This window comes from Neoarius graeffei, chromosome 13 (assembly GCF_027579695.1).
Source record: "Neoarius graeffei isolate fNeoGra1 chromosome 13, fNeoGra1.pri, whole genome shotgun sequence".
In the NCBI taxonomy this organism is placed as follows: domain Eukaryota; kingdom Metazoa; phylum Chordata; class Actinopteri; order Siluriformes; family Ariidae; genus Neoarius; species Neoarius graeffei.
Window position 1 is genome coordinate 78,436,580 of NC_083581.1, and position 14,037 is coordinate 78,450,616.

The following is a 14,037-nucleotide window of genomic DNA, read 5'->3' on the forward strand; positions in this document are numbered from 1 at the left end:
CAAACAAAAAAATACATCATTTTATTCAGGAGACCCTTCTAGCGCTCACTGTGAAAGAATTTTGTGAATAGCTGCTTCCGTTGTCGAGTTATTTGTCATTGTTCGAGGCCTGGTCCTTCATAAAAAAAACAGTAGAAAACTCCAGCCCTTGTGTGTCAGCCTCACCTTAGCCGCCCATTTTATTAGGAACACTTCTGTTCGTACATACAAACTACAAACACTCTTCTTAGAGTTTAGAGTTTATTTTATTTTTAAACCGTGTTTTCAGCCACAAATTTCACTCTACAGACATGATTTTCTCAAAAGTAGTAGGAAAACTTGTCCTGATTCACACAATGTGTCTACCTAAACGATAGGATTTACGGTTTTTGAATGACAAGCCTCAAAGTGAGGAGAGCACAGGTGAGCGGCCTCATTGACTCCCAGTATAAACGTTGCTGAAAAGTCACTCGTTTTTAACTCCCTGTAGCGTCCTCATTTTTAACAATACAAACAAAAAAATACATCATTTTATTCAGGAAACCCTTCTAGCGCTCACTGTGAAAGAATTTTGTGAATAGCTGCTTCCGTTGTCGAGTTATTTGTCATTGTTCGAGGCCTGGTCCTTCATAAAAAAACCAGTAGAAAACTCCAGCCCTTGTGTGTCAGCCTCACCTTAGCCGCCCACTTTATTAGGAACACTTCTGTTCGTACATACAAACTACAAACACTCTTCTTAGAGTTTAGAGTTTATTTTATTTTTAAAAGGGACAGTGCACAAATTAAACATTATCCTTGTGTTAAGGACAGATGTCTGTCCCAGGTTATAGCAGTACATGCTAATTTCCGCCTGTAGTCACTTTGGTCATACTCTTGAATAGGTCTTCTTCATGATGGCTGCTGTCTCGAGCACACACACGATCATTGCATTGAAACATCATATTTGTGATTGTTCGAGGCCTACTCTTTGCAAAACACAGTAGACACCTGACATAATCTTGTGTGTGTTTCATAACTCTCCTGTTCAGGCCCGTCACCATGCCAATTGGGGCCAGTGACGGGGCAGAGGGAAAAGCTGTCTCAAGCACAAACACAAATCATGCTCAAAATTTCAAACTTAAACTGTTTTCAGCCACAAATTTCACACTACAGACATAATTTTCTCAAAAGTAGTAGTCACACTTGTCCCCAAAAAAACCCATTCATTTCTATGGAATTAATTGGAAAAAAAAAAACACTGTTTCAAACATCCGCTGCTCTGAGAAACTGAGAGGAGGGCAGCCGACAGGCCTCACCTTAGCCGCCCACTTTATTAGGAACACTTCTGTTCGTACATACAAACTACAAACACTCTTCTTAGAGTTTAGAGTTTATTTTATTTTTAAAAGGGACAGTGCACAAATTAAACATTATCCTTGTGGTAAGGACAGATGTCTGTCCCAGGTTATAGCAGTACATGCTAATTTCCGCCTGGAGTCACTTTGTTCATAACCTTGAATAGTTCTTATTCATGACGGCTGCTGTCTCGAGCACACACACGATCATTGCACTGAAACATCATTGCGGGTCACACGTTCACGGCCAGCAAACATGCGTGACCGAATTGCTTCGCGCACTGCATCCTCTCACAATTTCCCCCGGGGAATTGTCCGGTCTAGTGTTATATTTGTTACTCTTCCTACACAAATTTTGATTTCGAGTAACACAATAACCGTACGTCGCACACAGACAAACAATGTATCAAAACGTGCGGCTCGATCGGACTCGCTATGCTATTACTTTTCTCTATAGAATAAGATTTTTTCGCGACGTAGTCGCGAAAAAATCGTCCAAACAATCCCCATTCATTTCTATGGAATTAATTGAAAAAAAAGCACTTTTTCAACGTTTTTCAAACATCCGCTGCTCTGGCATGCTTTCACCTAGAGACGTGATTCAAACTCTAAAACGTAGGAAAACTTTTCCTCTGTGGATCTGGCCTTCAACTTTTCTGCTAGGTTCTACACTCTCGGATCAGTCCCGGCTCAAACGCCATGTTGGTTCCGGGAGAAAATCCGGCTTTTTATGGGTGTCTATTGCGTTACACACCAGTGGACCTCGTTATGCTCAGAGTGGAGAGAGGTTAAAAAAAAAGGTCAAACTTTCTCGCTTAAACTCTGTTTTCAGCCACAAATTTCACTCTACAGACTTGATTTTCTCAAAAGTAGTAGGAAAACTTCTCCTGATTCACACAATGTGTCTACCTAAACGATAGGATTTACAGTTTTTTAATGACAAGCCTCAATCTGAGAAGAGGGCAGCCGAATGGCCTCATTGACACCCATTATAAACGTGACAGAAAAACAGCCTCGGTCAGCATGACACTTCACCTTAGCCGCCCACTTTATTAGGAACACTTCTGTTCGTACATACAAACTACAACCACTCTTCTTAGAGTTTAGAGTTCATTTTATTTTTAAAAGGGACAGTGCACAAATTAAACATTATCCTTGTGGTAAGGACAGATGTCTGTCCCAGGTTATAGCAGTACATGCTAATTTCCGCCTGTAGTCACTTTGTTCATACTCTTGAAAAGCTCTTCTTCATGACGGCTGCTGTCTCAAGCACACACATGATCATTGCATTGAAACATCATTGCGGGTCACACATTCACGGCCAGCGAACATGCGTGACCGAATTGCTTCGCGCACTGCATCCTCTCACAATTTCCCCCGGGGAATTGTCCGGTCTAGTGTTATATTTGTTACTCTTCCTACGCAAATTTCGATTTCGATTAACTCAATAACCGTACGTTGCACACAGACAAACAATATATCAAAACGTGCGGCTCGATCGGACTCGCTATGCTATTACTTTTCTCTATAGAAAACGATTTTTTCGCGACGTAGTCGCGAAAACATCGTCCAAAAAAACCCCATTCATTTCTATGGAATTAATTTGAAAAAAAGCACTTTTTCAACGTTTTTCAAACATCCGCTGCTCTGGCATGCTTTCACCTAGAGACGTGATTCAAACTCTAAAACGTAGGAAAACTTCTCCTCTGTGGATCTGGCATTAAACTTTTCTGCTAGGTCTACACTTTCGGATCAGTCCCGGGTCAAACGCCATGTGGTTTCTGGGAGAAAATCCGGCTTTTGAATGGGTGTCTATTGCGTTACACACCAGTGCGCCTCGTTAACTCAGAGTGTAGGCGGCTTCAAAAAAAAGCTCAAACTTTCTCGCTTAAACTGTGTTTTCATCCACAAATTTCACTCTACAGACATGATTTTCTCAAAAGTAGTAGGAAAACTTGTCCTGATTCACACAATGTGTCTACCTAAACGATAGGATTCACGGTTTTTGAATGAGAAGCCTCAAAGTGAGGAGAGCACAGGTGAGCGGCCTCATTGACTCCCAGTATAAACGTTGCTGAAAAGTCACTCGTTTTTAACTCCCTGTAGCGTCCTCATTTTTAACAATACAAACAAAAAAATACATCATTTTATTCAGGAGACCCTTCTAGCACTCACTGTGAAAGAATTTTGTGAATAGAAGCTTTCGTTGTCGAGTTATTTGTGATTGTTCGAGGCCTACTTCTTAGCAAAACACAGCAGAAACCTGACATAATCTTCTGTGTGTCTCTTAACTCTCCTGTTCAGGCCCGTCACCATGCCGATTGGGGCCAGTGACGGGGCAGAGGGGGGCTGCTGTCTCAAGCACACACACAAATCATGCTCAAAATTTCAAACTTAAACTGTTTTCAGCCACAAATTTCACACTACAGACATAATTTTCTCAAATGTAGTAGTCACACTTGTCCCAAAAAAACCCCATTCATTTCTATGGAATTAATTGGAAAATAAAGCACTTTTTCAAACATCCGCTGCTCTGAGAAACTGAGAAGAGGGCAGCCGACAGGCCTCACCTTAGCCGCCCACTTTATTAGGAACACTTCTGTTCGTACATACAAACTACAAACACTCTTCTTAGAGTTTATTTTATTTTTAAAAGGGACAGTGCACAAATTAAACATTATCGTTGTGGTAAGGACAGATGTCTGTCCCAGGTTAAAGCAGTACATGCTAATTTCCGCCTGTAGTCACTTTGTTCATACTGTTGAATAGCTCTTCTTCATGATGGCTGCTGTCTCAAGCACACACACAATCATTGCATTGAAACGTCATTGCAGGTCACACGTTCACGGCCAGCGAACATGCGTGAGCGAATTGCTTCGCGCACTGCATCCTCTCACAATTTCCCCCGGGGAATTGTCCGGTCTAGTTATTATTATTATTATATATGGCTTCATCATGTAGTTTGAAGCAGCTAGGATTTTGAATCAGTTTGACTTATGAAAAACATCCATGAAAGAACTAAAGAAGGAAATGCAAAGCAAACACCCAGTCGAGACTCTAAAATGGTCTCAATTGGATCCTTTAAATGTAATAAATTATTTAACTTTCTGTAATGTATTTTCAAACAGGATATTGCCACCATGCAGCTCTGTGCCAACAAGCTGGATAAGAAAGATTTCTTTGGGAAATCGGATCCTTTCCTGGTGTTCTACCGCAGCAACGAGGACGGCACGTAAGCCACAGCTACCTACCAGTTTCGACGCATCCTCTTTTGCTAAAATGACCAATACAGTAGGCATATCAGGCGAAAATCCAAATTCAGTCCAAATTGCTTGAAACTGCTCTCACTGAATTCAGAATTGAATGCGGAACAACAGACTTTTTACAGAATTAAAATATGTTTATCTGTTCTTGAGATATTACAAATCAAAGATTGAAAAAACAGCTTAATTTTTATTAAACTGCTGTAATATTCTGTCCGAGGATCACATGGTCCAAAATGGGCCTCATTAACCACTGAGATCAAATGTTTTTCTTAACAACTTTTCTATTTAAGATATTTGCATAGAAATTAACAGAAATATAGATGGTTCTATACTGAATACAGTTTTAAAAATTAGTCAAAACTAATTATGCAAATTAGTATTTAATTAGTACTAATTATACTAATTAGGTTAAATCCATTAAATCGGTACACTCAATAAAAAAGTAATAAAAGATTATTTCTAATCCCCTCTTTGTGCTCTGTAGGCCTTTGCATTTCTCAGTAGGGCCGACTAGTGTTTATATGAAAGAATGTAAATTATTATTTCGATTAATATTCACAGCTTTTAAGGCGAACCTCGAAAAAACTGCCTGATCCACATCCAATAAACAATTCACATTAACTCACCTGAAATCAACACTCGTGTTTCTGACTTCTGGTTTTTTAAAATCTCATTCCAACCACTAAGCTCTCAATATTTTTCATCAAAACAACTCCAGTTATATTGTAAAATGCTCATTTATTTATAGGAATCAGTTTGATTTGTAAAAATAAGTAGGTAAAGCTCTGAAAACTCACTTCAAAGTCTCCCGCGAATCAGAACATCAAAACTAGCAGAGGGAAAATGTTGCTGAATCCTTCATCAGAAACAGTGAGAGCGAGAGAACATCCCTATAAAAGTGATCTGATTGATATTGATGAGTAATCCAGTGGGAAACCGATCAGGAGAGAGAGAGAGAGAGAGAGAGAGAGAGAGCCTGACCGCTTTCCCGTAACTCAAAAAGAAAAGCACCGGCAGTTTCCCGACGTCCCGCGAGCAGAGTTTTTACTCTGTTGTACCGACTTCAGCCTGCCGTTACTCCCAAAGTACTGAACAGATCTTAACCAGATACATTTCTTTGGAAAGCAGAGATTATAAGCTTTTTAATGACAGTATTCACAATAGAAAATATTCAAGAGTTCAGCAATGACAGGTTTGGAAACTTAAATGAGCGTCTGCATGGAGAATTTTCACAGCACGGCCAGCGAGCGTCTGAGAGGCCTACTGATAGATCATTCCAGCATGGTCTGGTTATTTCTTGTATACAGATAAGCTGATGTGTCTGTTGCTAATTCGTAAAATGACTGTTGTGTGAACTCTTGGCTGCTGTTTATTTGAGTCACACAGCGCTTTGTTACAGGTTCACCATCTGCCATAAAACAGAGGTGATCAAAAACACTCTGAATCCAGTGTGGCAGCCTTTCACCATCCCTGTACGGGCTCTGTGTAACGGGGATTATGACAGGTGAGGAGAGTGGGCAATGCATTCGACACACACACACACACACACACACACACACACACACACACACACACACACACCTCTCACCGCATGGCGATTTATATTCTCACCCACTCAGCCCTCTTGCTGAAGTGGGAGCCCAGGATATTGAGTATTTTGGTGAGTGTGTGGTGTGGATGCAGCCACGCTGAGTGTGTGTTTCTGTTTCACTGAGTGTAACACCATCAGCGAGCGACGCCTTCACCCCAGCCTCCTGCTCACACTGACCTTTCACCACAATAAAACAACGACTCTTTCAGCTGACCAAGTGTGTAGAATATCACAATATGTGTAAAGGTCTACTGTGAGGAAGTGATTGAATAGTTAAAAAAAACAAACAACCAAACAAACCCTCATGTTTTTGAATATTTTTCAGAACTAAAATAAAATAAACGAGATCGTCCTGTAAACTAGTGTGAACCCTTTCTGTGTTATAATTTGGTGCTGATTTATTAAGATCCAAAATAATGAGCACTAATTTGTGTGTCTGATGTGAGAGTAGCAGCAAACAGTGTCTCTGTTGTGGCAGCGGGTCATCACATGGGATATTGACAGTACCAGTTAAAAGTTTGTACACCCCTACTCATTCATTGGGTTTTCTGCATTTTGTATGTTCTACAGTACATTGTAGAACAACACTGAAGACATCAAAACTATGAAATAACATCTGGAACATATACGGAATTATGTGGGAAACAAAAAAGGTGTTAAACAAAATATTTCATATTTTAGATTCTTCAGCGTTTCCCTTGATGACGCTTTGTACACTATTATCATTCTCTTAACCAGCTTCATGAGGGAGTCACCTGAAACGCTTTTCAATTAACAGCTGTGTCTCGTCAAAAGGTCATTAGTGGACGAGTTTCTTACCTTCTTAATGCGTTTGAGATCAAACAGTAAATAATAAAAATACAAATAATAAAATAGCCCTATTCAACAACTGTATTAAAACACATGTCAAGAACCACTCAGGGGTGAGTTTCCCAAAAGCATCTTAGCACAAAGAGCATCATTAAATGGTAGAGCGAGCATCACAATGAACACTCTCTCTCCTAGTCAAGCTGCTCTTAGCATTAAGAGGTTTTTGGGAAACCCACCCCAGCTAAGTAAAGAGAAATGACATCCATCATCACATTAAGACAGGAAGTGACTTTTAATTAAAAAATTAAGAGAAAACTTTGAATTAGAGGGCGTGTCCAAAGTTTTGACTGGTACTGTAATTACAAGTGGGAGGAGTTAAAGTGATTACTGAGTAATATGCTTTTGGATGAATGATTGAATAATAATTCAGAAGTTTCAGGGTTAACTGGACACACAGGTACAGTATACGTATATAGAGGATATTACACGGTTGTGCGAAGATATGAAGTTTATCTCCGAGTGGTGAACATTCATGAACGAGTGAAAATATTTTCAACATGAGAAGATAAACTTCATACCTTCACAACACTGTGTAAGGTTCTTTATATTATATGGACACATCCACACACACACACACAAGTTAATCAAAAGAATTTTAATTTTGAACTGGTTCGCTATTTTGACAACACACGTCTAGTCAGCAGGAAAACACTGGAAATGACGTCATCAGGGCAAAATATTGGGAAATATGTCACGCAGATCCGTGATGTATTTTGTATGAAAAATGTGTTTTTCAACACAAGAAGATAAACTTCATATCTTCAACCCAAGGTGTGATTTTCTTTTTTTTTATATCGAAACATTTACAAACAAAAAGTTCCCAAATTTATCAGAACAATTCATTGATTTCCTCACAAGTGACAGACAGAGATTTAGATCACGGTTTTGGTTCTCCATGTCCCGGAAGGAGCTCAGATTAAAAATGCCAGTGGTGAATTTCCCAGTAAAACACTTGTGTTGATATAATAACTCATTACATGTTGTTTGTAAAACATCTGATTTGTTGTAGCTGCTTTCCCAGGACAAAAAAACACCAGAAAATCTAGTTAGTGATAGTTAGACAATTTATTATTTAACAATTATTGTGAATATCGGTGAACAATAACTGAGACGACGTCAAGGTTATTGTTCACTGATTCGCTGAGCCTGAGGCAGATAACTGTTTTAGTATAAATGCGCAGGTGATTATTTAATTTTTTTTATCATGTTAAAAAACTAATTTATTTCAATCTTCAAAAGCAGCATGCGAATCTCAGACTTGTGTCACTGATCTACGCCAAGTCACATAAAATACTTTGTTTTAAAATTGATAAAATAAATCCCAGTCCCACCTTCCCTTCGAATAGTTTTAGACCAAACTTCAGAGCATCTTTAGTGCTTTTAGGAACAGCATTTTCTTTCATCATCTGTAATTCTTCCTCACTTACGGTGACGAAGCGATTGGACGCCATTTTGCTGAGTCACTCGAGATGATTATCGAGAAATAGTCTGAATCTCTCGACCAATCAGCACACACCATTTCCTATAAATCACCTGCGTATTTATACTAAAGCTAATTAATCAGAAGTTAAATGTAATTACAATATTTAATATGAAAGCGATGTATTTTATAAACTAAAATTAACTCCAGGTAACTTTCCCTAATTAACATTGGATTTTTGTTGGACTTTATCTATATTTGTTATTATACCTGTTTATTTTATCCATAGTTTTATTATTCAGCATATTGCCATTTGTGAATGAGAAAACCCCAGTGAACTGCCTGTTAGGAGCTATTTTGCTCAGCATGAAGAATTTCTGACACATCGAAGGCAACTAGGAATGTAAATGTATAGAAATAGAAATGGAATTACAATATTGATAAGAGTGGCATTATATAAAGTTTAACAAAACCCAAAAAATAAACTCCTTTATACTGACAGATAATATCCATACATGACATGTTCGAGTGTTCACTTGTTCAGATTTGTACCTGTATACTGATTTGATTTTAAAAGAAAAACAAACAATGTCCCTGGGTACTGCCATCTCACTCTCTCCGAGGTTCAAATATCACACTCTGAAGAGAAATTACGCGAGAGAATCCAAGATTGTGACATCACTTACATGCTACATGACTTACCGAGGCTGAGATCTAGTGGATACATCGCTTCTAAAAAGTGCTGTAAACAATCCTAAATATGATTGATTAAATTAATTTTTTCCTTTTATTTTTATGTGACATACTCGTTTGTTTTTATTCACTGAGAAAAGCGATCTTTTGAGATGGCAAGAATTGCGTTACAATGACAACCGCCATTGTTTATGACTATCTGTGTCAGGACTGCGTATGTGTTCTCACCGAGTGAGATTTAAACTTCATAAAAGTGAAGTCTGTTGATTCGCGGATTTTGTTGCCAGTAAAAATCACATAGTTGCAGAAAATTTCTGATTAGATTTTTAGAATTAGAAGCTTTTATTTGTCACATATACATTACAGCACGGTGAAATTCTTTCTCTAAATTTAACCCATCTGAAGCAGTGAGAGAGAGAGAGCGAGATAGAGAGCACAGTGGTGCCTGGGGATTTTATTAGAATTAGAAGCCTTTATTCGATGGCTTTGTGTTACTCAGGTAAACAGCGTTCTAGTGTGCCGGTTACATCACAGACAGATATCCGATTTAAGTGCAAATGAAAGTTATAAAGTTTTATTTTTAATTTGAGCATGTGGAGGGCACATCAGAGCGCTTGCTATGTTCAGCAAACGGTGTTTATTTTTGAGTTTTGTTTGACTTTTAAGGAAAACAGTTTCACAAAAAGGATGGGATTTTTTTTTGGCATCTCATTGCATCCATCCTCAAATTGAGTGTTATTTGGAAAGTCTATGGATGTGACATTAGATTCTCATTTCTCAGTTTAAATTTATTGATTTGTATATATATATTTTTTTCAAATCCAGAACAGTTAAAGTCGACGTCTACGACTGGGACCGAGATGGAAGGTACTGTATCTTCTGACACTGTTTCTCACTGACCTTTAGCAGAGTTTGGTGAACCTGATTTCTTCAACTAAGACATGCTCCTGTTTCAGCATCACTTTGTTGCTCCTGGAACATTTCTTTCCACGACTCATTCCTGCCTGACGTGATCCGTGTGCTCCTCCTACATTTCCTACTCCTGAGTCCCGTGAAAGCTTTCTCCAGAGTCACCAGTTCATTTCCAAACTGCAAAACTATAGTGTAGTTCTTCACATCAGGTTGTTTATTTGTTAAATATTGGTGATATTTTTCTTTAGTTAAGAAAGATGAAGATGGCAAAATTAAGGATTTTGTTTTATGATGTGAAGTGTGGGGCAATGTGATGCTTTAATGCTCGACAAAATTATTATTTTTTCATATTCTTTTCCAATTTTCTTTGACAATGTAGTCCCCTGACTAGCCTTCGCTTGTCGTAGGAAAGCTACCAGTGCTGACTGTGGATGAAACAGTTACCGCTTTCACAGTAAACTGCGGTAAAGTTCCTGAGTTTGTATTATCGTTTAAAATTATAATTATCGTTAAAACTGTGTTTGATTACTACGGTTTTAAAAGCTCACGTTAAAGCAAATTCAGAGATTTCTTCTAAACAAACCTATTCTACATGTTAGAAAATAGTTAAAGAAAGAAAGAAAGAAAGAAAGAAAGAAAGAAAGAAAGAAAGAAAGAAAGATGTGAAAACACTTAACTATGTAGTACTGCATTGTGGAGTTAGATCGTTAAAGAGTTTATCATCATTTCTGTGTTATATTTTCAAGTTCACGCCCAACCACCCATCTCTTTTCTTTCAGAACGTGTTCAATATCTGCACCAAAGCAACAATTTTGCTTGATTTCATGAATCGAAGTGCAGCAAGCAGTTCAAGAGAGAGAAGTGTTGGAGGCGTACACTGATGCAGGGTTTCCCCTAAAGCACCATAGCATAGCGGCCCAGTTATGCCTTCTTTCCAGTTTAGTGACATTCCACTACCCGTTAAACCGCCACTGCGAAGCTTACAATTTAGATTGACAGTATAACGCTGGAATCATCATGCATGTGTTTTGTAGCCTTTGAGCAGGTATTCAGTCCAGTCCATGCAAACCCATGGCCCTGAACTTGACCTGAGTTCACAGCTGATGTCAGAGAAGGGTATTCCACGCTGATTGGATGAGCGATGTGCGATTAATATTCATAGGTAATTTATGCAAAAATGGCGGTGCCTTCAAACTGGGTACGAGTGAGCAAAACACAGATGGGTTGTAGCTTAATTATAGACTTTTTCACAAAGAAAACTTGGAAAACAACTCAGCAGTAGTGGCAGACCATCGTTGTGAGACTGCGACGGCCAGTTCGCTGCATGATGCTGACCAGCTCGAGTCTGACAGTGAGAAGATTTAGTCATTTGCACTATCGGCAAAATTTAACGGTCAGTATTTGAACTTGTGCGATGTCGCATCACCATTCACTTTGTTTGATGTAAAAAACTACGGTCTGCGTTGGAACAGGTCACTGCTTGTGAGATGCGAGAGGGTATTGCATTGACTGAGGTTGTGTGGGTTTTTTTTTTCTGTTTTTAGGGTGGGGATTCAGTAAAATAATAGGTAAAATATAGCCCCCCCCCCCCAACATGTTGAACTGGTAAAAATCAGCTCTAGATGTCACCAGAAGACACAAAATGAACCCTTATATTTCAAAATTTTCCAGGGGAGCGTGCCCCCTCGACGTTACACACTGTCTGTGGTGGTGTACTCTGTGCACCTCGCTGCACTCAGGCGGCCGCGACTCTTTCCAGTTTTTCTAGGGGAAACCGTGCTGATGACATCATACTGATTGGTCAGTGACTGGCTAAAAGTATTAATGTTCCAGAAACATAACAAGGCTGCTGATTGTACTTAAAGAAAACATGCTCACCAGCAGATCACTGTGCAGTCATCTATTCCTTATTTAATCCAATTTATTTATTTGTTTTGTTCTTTAGTCATGATTTTATTGGTGAGTTTACCACCAGCTACAGAGAGCTGTCTCGAGGCCAGAGCCAGTTTAATGTTTATGAGGTGAGACAAAATGCTCCACGCACCATTCATGATAATTCCAGGTCTGTTTGCTTCTTGAGGAAGAAAGAACCTGCTGACTAACGAAGCCCTGCAGTCATCGAGCTCATTTTTTAGCCTTTGACGTATCTCATTTCAGGTCCTCAACCCCAAAAAGAAAGGCAGGAAAAAGAAATATATAAACTCTGGCACAGTAAGTAGGATACACTGTCAAATTATACTCTTCTATACATTAATTTTCATAATTACCCTTAATGTCTAATCTCTCATCCTCTCTCCAGGTGACACTTTTGTCCTTCAAAGTGGAATCGGAGTACACGTTTGTGGACTTCATCAGGGGCGGGTGAGAGCCGAGTTGAGATGTTTATGCACCTGTATTATTCTGGACAATGGGCCTCATTGATCAAGTTGAATGTGAACAGATTTACGAATAAATCATTCGTATGACCATGCAAGAAATTTAGTATTTATGAAAAGCCTTAAAATTTAGGGGGGAAAAACAACAACAAAAAAGTTCGTATCTGACTCGTGTTCCTGAGTGTGTGTAAATATACACATAAGAAGACTAACTGATGTAAACCTCAACTTCAAATCATATCATTAGCATGGGTTATCATTGCACATGTATATCTGGAATCATACTGTTGAGATTGAATTGCTTATTACACCCCCACTCTGGGGGGCGGCACGGTGGTGTAGTGGTTAGCACTGTCGCCTCACAGCAAGAAGGTCCTGGGTTCGAGCCCCGTGGCCGGCGAGGGCCTTTCTGTGTGGAGTTTGCATGTTCTCCCCGTGTCCGCGTGGGTTTCCTCCGGGTGCTCCGGTTTCCCCCACAGTCCAAAGACATGCAGGTTAGGTTAACTGGTGACTCTAAATTGACCGTAGGTGTGAATGTGAGTGTGAATGGTTGTCTGTGTCTATGTGTCAGCCCTGTGATGACCTGGCGACTTGTCCAGGGTGAACCCCGCCTTTCGCCCGTAGTCAGCTGGGATAGGCTCCAGCTTGCCTGCGACCCTGTAGAAGGATAAAGCGGCTACAGATAATGAGATGAGATGAGACCCCCCACTCTGGAGGGGGAATACTAGTTTACCTCTGTCCATATCTCCATTCGTCCAAAACACCATTTTTCTCAGCAACCACAAATCATAGCCACTTGGTACCAAACTTCAGCTTGGGGTTCTATACTGTGTTTACCATTTTCAGGTCTGTCGCACCTCAACTTCCTGTTTACCGACCAAATGTATTTACGAAACATATAGCATCGATTTAGAAAATTTTCATAAACACTTTTCTCAGCAACTACAAATCACACCTGCTTGATATTTGGTACCGAGCTTCAACATGGGGTTCTATACCGTGTTTACCGTTTTCAGTTCTGTCCAACATCGATTTCCTGTTTACCGACTGAATGTATTTAAGAAACACATAGGGTGGATTTTGACGCTATTTCAAGAAACAAAATGCTATTTCAAAATGTCAGTTTACCAGGATGCTGTTTGAAATCCCTGGGGAGAGACACTGCTCTTTACTTACTTGTTTCAGGGTTCATTATTTGTTGAAGTCAACATTCATAAGTGTCCTATTCCTTCGATTGCTTGCGTTCTGATATAAGCGAGAGCGTGGGATATGTAAGTGAGCAGTAGCTCACAGTTGATCTTGTTTTTATTACATTTATGGTGTTTAGGAGACGTCCTTATCCGGAGCAACTTAAAGAAATGTTTTGGAGCCTCAATCAAAAACACATCCTCATGCTAGTTCATTTGGTCAGGGACTAGAAGTACAACTTAGAGTCACCAGTTAACCTAACCTGCATGTCTTTGGGGGAAACCGGAGCACACGGAGGAAACCCACGCGGACGACATGCAAACTCCGCACAGAAAGGCCCTCGCCGGCTGCTGGGCTTGAACCCAGAACCTTCTTGCTGTGAGACGACAGCGCTAACCACTACACCACC

General features: G+C 39.6%; 1 protein-coding gene across 3 annotated transcripts in view; it reads left to right on the forward strand.

The window, feature by feature from the left end:
• cpne9 (copine family member IX) overlaps positions 1–14,037 on the forward strand; it is a 199,711-nt gene that overhangs the window by 172,736 nt on the left and 12,938 nt on the right. For 2 of the 3 annotated variants that reach the window (XM_060938585.1, XM_060938586.1), the window contains exons 8-13: positions 4,442–4,545; positions 5,979–6,083; positions 9,979–10,020; positions 12,011–12,086; positions 12,223–12,276; positions 12,365–12,426. In XM_060938585.1, coding sequence (XP_060794568.1) covers positions 4,442–4,545; positions 5,979–6,083; positions 9,979–10,020; positions 12,011–12,086; positions 12,223–12,276; positions 12,365–12,426 — 443 coding nt within the window. Of the gene's footprint in view, positions 1–4,441; positions 4,546–5,978; positions 6,084–9,978; positions 10,021–10,109; positions 10,292–12,010; positions 12,087–12,222; positions 12,277–12,364; positions 12,427–14,037 lie in introns of those variants that run through there. The other variant, XM_060938587.1, reaches the window with a different exon arrangement.